Source organism: Physeter macrocephalus, chromosome 4, assembly GCF_002837175.3.
Source record: "Physeter macrocephalus isolate SW-GA chromosome 4, ASM283717v5, whole genome shotgun sequence".
Lineage (NCBI taxonomy): Eukaryota > Metazoa > Chordata > Mammalia > Artiodactyla > Physeteridae > Physeter > Physeter macrocephalus.
This window is the reverse complement of record NC_041217.1, coordinates 50,154,019-50,160,370: the sequence shown is the minus strand read 5'-3', so window position 1 is coordinate 50,160,370 and position 6,352 is coordinate 50,154,019. Positions and strand designations below refer to the sequence as shown.

Sequence of the window (6,352 nt, the reverse complement as noted above, 5' to 3'; positions counted from 1 at the left end):
GCGTGGCTACTCTGGGGGGGGCGGGGGATGCTTAGGGCTGGGGTAGGTGCAGCAGTGATGAGAGAGGTTTGCCTCAGGGCTTTTGTTTCCAGGGGACAACTGGTGACAGAGCTGCAGCCAGCTGCCCCCCAGCTGAGGGTGAAAGCCCTGCCGGGCCTCTGACTCCAGAGGCCTGGGTGCCGCACAGCTCAGGCCAGGCTGCCGGCTGCCCAGCCAGCTGTGGAGGTCCGGAGACGGGGAGAGTGTCTCTTTCCCACACACACTCGTGGGCACACACGCAGCCCCACCTTCGCCCTCATCCTCCCTTTCACTCGGAACCCGTGTCCTGGTTCTCTGGCCCTCACTCCACACCGCTCTCGTTTCTCCCATCTCTGCTGGGGCCTGAGCTGAGGAGCTGGTCTCCCAAATCTCTTCTCTTCCCTCCTCGGACTTTAGAGCAGGGACCTTGAGCCGAATTACAGGTAGGACCCCAGGGGCCTGGACAGTGAGGGTGGAGTGGAGGCAGGTTGCTTCCCAGGCTCCGCATCACTGACTGAGCTCCTTCCACCTCAGGGACAGCAGTGGCTACCCTTCAACCTCCTTTCCCAACAAATGACACATCCTTCCTGGGTGAGAGCTCCGACTGAGGCAAGGAAAGGGATGGGGGTGTCGGGCGGAGGACACGGTGTCGGGGTGGACATGGCAGAGGGCAGCAGGAAGCTGGTCGAGCTCAGGGTTGAAAAAGGACATTCTGGGCGATGAGAAGCATTCACTTAAATCCACGCCCCGCTGCCCCTTCCCCAGGCAAAGAACAGAGGACCCTGTGGGATTTCTATGTCAAATTCCTCCTTTATTTTGACATTCACTTAGTTGTGACTCCAAGTTATCAAAGATGCAGGGCAAGAAATCTGTAGCAGGAGCAGTGAAGTGGAGGTGGAGCGAAAAGGCGGAGAGAGCAGGGTGTCCCCTGCCTCTCCTCTTCCTGTTTAGGGTGCAGTTTGAAAAGTGTCCAAATAGTGTCCCAGAGCACAGACTCGGCAGCTAAAAAGTACAGAGTGGTTGAGTGGGGTGAGCTTCCTCTTCCACAGGCAAGGCCCTCGTGGCTGCAGGGAGGCGGGCAGGCAACCTTGAGCCTGTGCCCTGAGCAACGTGCGGCTGTGTGGGGAGGGCCGCGGCCACCATCTCTCCGATGCCCCAAACTCAGATGTTGATATGTGGGTTGATTTAGGCTGGGAAAGCTCTAGGAGGAGACGGGATTGCACGAGATGCTTTTCACTCAGGGACCCCAACAGATCAGGGCCAAGAAGCAGGTGAGAGTTGACTGGATCTTGATTTCTCCCAAGGCGGGCGGTACTGGAATTTCTGGGTGAGGAGGGGCAGCCCCTGCTGTGGTTGTGTGACCGCGGAATCCCAGGGCGGCAAGCAAGGCACTGGGGCCGGTCATCAGGAAGCGGCGAGGACGCCCAGGCCCGGCAGCTCGTGTCAAGGGGGCATGCTTAGCCCAGTAAGGGCTGGTAGTAGGATGGGCATGAAAAGCTGCTGTCCTCAGCTGGTCCCTCCCGGCTCTGAGACAGAGCTCACTACCCCACCTAGAGCTGTCTCCTGGTAGCAGAGAAATGTTATCATTTGAGGTCACTCAGTAGGAAGGTCAAACATGTCTGCTTTCCACTGACAATTAAAATGGTTTTGCCTGAGAATCCTGTGTTTTACTGTGGGCTTTCATCCATTAACACACACCCCTGCACACAGGATCAGGCAGTTGACAAGTGCATCCAGCCCCTGCCAGGACTGGGGCAAGAAAGAGTCATCTGGTTGGCAGAACTTTTCAGGGAGTGCTGGCTTCATGGAGCATTAAAGGGTCCTCAGAGTCTACCTGGGCAAGTCTCATTTCCCTGGAGAAAATGGAATCTCAGAGGAGATAAGAGACTGGTCCTAAAGCTCCTCTGACTCTCAACCCTGTGAGCCTCGATTACAGATGGAGATGCAAGGTGACAAGTGCCCAGAGTGATGCAAAAGGTGCGGCGAATTCTCTTCCCCTTCCCCAGCTTCACCCTCCCTGTCGCAAATGCAAAAATCAAGACTTCAGCAGAGGGGCCAGCTCCCTCCCTGCCCCACGCTCTGCAGCATTCGGTGATGCAAGAGAGTCTGGGGGTTACTAATGCCCTTAGGAGGTGGGGGGACAGCCACCCCTTACTGCAGAGGCAACTGGGAAACTCATCAGATGCATTCACTCAAGCAGCATGAGGCCACAGCTGAGTTCTAACTGGGAGTTGGACTGGGGCTAGAGTGACACAGCAATAAACAGGCCCCTGTCCTGTGACTGGGGGGGTGGGTCAGCGGAGGGAGGGCAGCCAGCATGGAATCTGATTGCTAAGTCAAATCCCTCCCATCCTCAGAGCGAGGGCTGCCATCCGTGGTGAAACGAAGGGGTCCTGCTCTGTGGCCTCATGGCTGGATGCCCAGGGGGAACACCAGGTCTCTGGAGGGGCTTCCGTGGCTTCCACGCGGCAGCACTGTCCCAGGGGAGACTCCGCAGGCTCTTCCTGTACCAGCCAGCTGGCTGCCGTGGGGATTGGCCGCCACCTTGATCACCTTTCGCTCCTGCTGTCTGGAGCCAGATTTTTCTTTCTAGTTGGTACATCAGAGACCCTTCCGCCCTGCGGCTCCTGAAGGTGGCAAAGTCCCGGTGTGCGCTGTTGGTGACAGGCCTGTGTGCACACACCTGGGAATGCACACGTCCTCGCGGGGCTGCATCCACACGCAGTGCTCAGCGTGGCGGACCAGGGCCCTGGAGACCATCAGCAGGCTTTCCTTTGCTAAGCTACTCAAACTCTAGTAACAAAACTTGCAAAAGGTTCTCCAGCCAGGGCGGCTGGTTCCCGAGGCAGAGAAAGAGGAGAGGATTTGTGGGGAGACAAGGCTAGACATCCGTTCTGGGTGCATTCCTCACAAATAACCTTATGCCACAGCCTTTCAAGTCCAGTCGACGTGTTCTGTGAAGACAGAGGCAGATGCAGATGTGATGTGTTCAGGAAGCAATATCCGTGTTGGAACAGCTACAGGGAGTGCAGTCTCTAGAACAGGCGAAGTACAAAACTAGAATGTGAACTAGCTCTTGGATTCATTTCAGCAAGCAAGTCCTGAAGAGTCCCTTTAACCCCTTCCTCTCCCTTCTCGAGTTCTGCCAATGCCTCAGTTCTGGCCTCTCCCTTTGCCCTACAGCCCCCTTTCTCCTTTCATCCCCCAAGGACTCCGGAGACCTCCAGAGCCTTTGCTTAGCTTTCCCCTGGTGCTCCTGTTCTCTTCTCAGAGTCCGGCAAAGCCAGGGGACTGAGGGAAGTGACAGGGTGGTGGCAGTGCTGGCACTGGCCAGAGGACAGTCCCAACAGAGAAACTGTCTAAGCTGCCAACGCGACCTGTCAGGCCACCACCTGTGGACCGCGGGGCCAGGCCCTGCCCTGGTTCTTAATGCCCTCAATAGCCTGAATCTGGGTGAGCCCTCCACTGTGGGAAAAGGAAAGCCAGAAAAACTGAGACAGTCCTTGTGGGCCGTGCTGGGGGGTGTCGTCCGCTGTCCCCATTGCTCCTGCTGGGGCAGCAGCGTTGGTGCATGGCGGGGGTGGAGGGGGTTACACGTCTGTACTAATAGCCCTTGGATTGGTGAAGCCCTCACGGCCAGAGCCTGGCCACGTCACCGGGTAACTCTGGGGCGCTGCCACTTGGAGGCATGGGGGTCCCCCCTCCTTGTAGTATGTGGGAGCAAAGGAGAGCCTCTCGCCTCCGCCCCCGTTGGGCACCATGTCAGCCGTCCGTATGTAAAAGGGAGAGCTGTACGGGGAGCAGGCAGTGCAGTGGCTGGCCGCCACCCCGCACGGCTGGCCGCAGGGCTCGCTGGTGAGAGGCGCCAGGCCGCCTCGGCTGTCCAGGGCCTGGGAGCTGCAGGCGTTGCAGGTGGGGCCTCTGCGGTGTGCGGGCAGGTCGAGCTCCTCCTCCTCTTCCTCGCCTGCATCCTCGGCTCCGCTCCTCTTGCAGCAGTAATACTGAGGGGAGAGTGCGGAGGGCTGCCTGAGGGCTGAATGTCCCCCTCTGGGTGTGCACAGGTGCCCACGGCCCTGCTCCGCTGAGGACCCTGCACCGGGCGCTTGGTTGGCCCTGGAGAGAAAACTCAACACCAGAGGCCCACGGTCCACAGCGATGTCCTCCCAGCCCTGCAAGACCAGTTCCTTCCCTCTTCCTCCCCCTACTTCCTAGTGCATTAACTGCAGGCGGAGGCTGAGAGAGGCGGGGAGGCAGACAGGGAGGGACATACAGATCCTACTAAGCACAGGCTGGGGTGCGGGGAGCTGCTTTCAGAGTCTCCCCACACGGTGCCCTTCCCACCACTCCTGAAATCTCAGACGCGCGGGAGACACAACACAGTGACCCGGTATTTTCCCAGCTCACTCTCTTGGGTGCCCGAAGTGTGCAGGGCGTGAGGGGAACATAGCTCCCTTCTGACAGCCCCCCAACTCCCAGCCCCCTTGACTTACGCCTCCCACCTTCCACGGCTTTGGGCTTTGTCACGCCCGCAGTGGGCCTCCAGGTCCTGCCCCCGTGATGGGGAAGTGGTTTGCTGGTGGCCTCTGGCCACAGGCGCAGGGGACTGACCTGGAGCCTACAGTAGCACAGGACGGCAATGATGCAGAGGAGAATGATCGTAGCTAGAATTCCGCCAGTGATCACAACCGTTCCCGCTGTCATCCGCCCGACACCCCATCAAACTCTGCAAAGACGTGCACGGAGAGGTGAGGGGCAGCTGCCCCACTGGGCATGGGGCCGGGAGCCCTCCTGGAACTTTCTCAGCTGAAGGCATGGGGGACCCGAGAGCAGGGAGGGCCCTGGGCCCTGGAACACCAGGGGCTTCCTGAAGACAGAGGGTAGCTGTGGCCTGGGCCAGCCTAACCTGGGGGGATTATAGCTGCGGAAGGGAAGAGAGGCGGCACAGAGCTAACTGAAGGTGTGATTCTGCCCTCTGTTTCCATCCAGTTTCAAAGGTTCTTGCTGTCTTTCTGCTTTAATCCTCTTCTCCCTCTCCTCTCCCCTCTCCCCTCTGTTCACATCAGGCTTAACCCTCACCCCTTCCCCTACCCCACGGGGCCAAGACACAGAGAATAATAACTTCTGTTCACTGAGGCCTTAGTCTGTGTGAGGCACTGTGTGAAGCACTCCCCTGGTTATCTCAGTTAACCCTCAAAATAACCTGTTGAAAAAAAAATAACCTTTGGAGATAGTTATTGATTATCCTTATTTCGCTCACGATGAACTGGGGCTTTGACTGATGTGGCTGAGAGTCCACCCAGCCTGGTTCACCCCGGTGGCCATGCTCCTAACCACTGCCCTCTGGGGCACAAGTGCTGAGGGTGCCCGAGCCCTTGACCCAGGTGGAGGGGACAGGGTCTGAACCTCAGAAGTTCCACCCTGGCTCCAACTCATTTGAGGGGCACATCTCCTCTCTTTCCAATTCTTGGGGAAAGCAAGGGCCAGGCGAGCTCAGAGGGAGCCGGCAGGCACATTCTGGGCCCTGGAAGGTTGGGGCGAGGCTGGCCAGATGGGTCCCGCTAATGGGGGCTGACAGGTGGAGGCGCGCTCCGGACGTGAGGCTGTCTGAGGGCCGACTCCCCTTTCAGGCCACTGAACGGGGGTTCCCGACCCCCGAGGCACACAGGGACCAAGGTGGGCTGTGTCAAGGGAGCAGGAAGGCGTGAGGAGACTTGGCATCTTGACGACGGAATGACCGTGGACACTTACGTTCATAAAGGGAACGGTGACCTGCAAGACAATGAAAGGGACGGAGATGTTGTTAGAAGAGTGTTAGCCTGAAAAAGGCCCCAAGGGTTAGATTCATCCCTGAGCTCCACCTCACCTCACCCTGCTCGCTCACCATGGGCTCTATCATCAACAGGCCTAGAGGTCCCAAATCTGCAGCTCCAGCTGTGTCTCCAACTGCTCGTGGACAGACTTGTCCCTCAGAGGCCCACTGGCACCTCGAACCCAATTATGACAGGCTGTCATCACCCTCTCTCCAAGTGGGCTCCCCGCCTGCAACCCCTCTGTTAGTGGTTCCACCAGGGCTGCCACAAAGGGTTTTGCAGGCTGTTGGTTACTCGAAGGGTAAGTGAGGGCTGGAACGCCAGCTGCTCAGGAAGCCGGGCGCCCTGCTGTGCTCACCTGGGGAAGGGGCACCTGTCTTCAGCCAAAGACACCATCTGCTCCTCACCACTGTGCTCCTGGAGCCCTGTGTGCACCTGGCTCCGCTTCTAAATCACTCAAAGTGCTCACAGGGCGGTCTGTGGACCACAGCCTGGCAGCACCTGGAAGCTGGTTAGACATGTAG

At 58.5% G+C, this 6,352-nt stretch overlaps 1 protein-coding gene across 1 annotated transcript; it reads right to left on the bottom strand.

The window, feature by feature from the left end:
• Nucleotides 1-3,541: 3,541 nt before the first annotated feature.
• On the bottom strand, nt 3,542-4,745 carry LOC102978740 (protein FAM163A). Its single transcript, XM_007104670.2, has 2 exons — nt 4,627-4,745; nt 3,542-4,019 (listed from the first exon to the last, which is right to left on the bottom strand). Exons 1-2 carry the CDS (start codon nt 4,717-4,719, stop codon nt 3,609-3,611), a joined length of 504 nt encoding a protein of 167 aa, XP_007104732.1. The 5' UTR covers nt 4,720-4,745; the 3' UTR covers nt 3,542-3,608.
• Between the last annotated feature and the right edge of the window lie 1,607 nt (nt 4,746-6,352).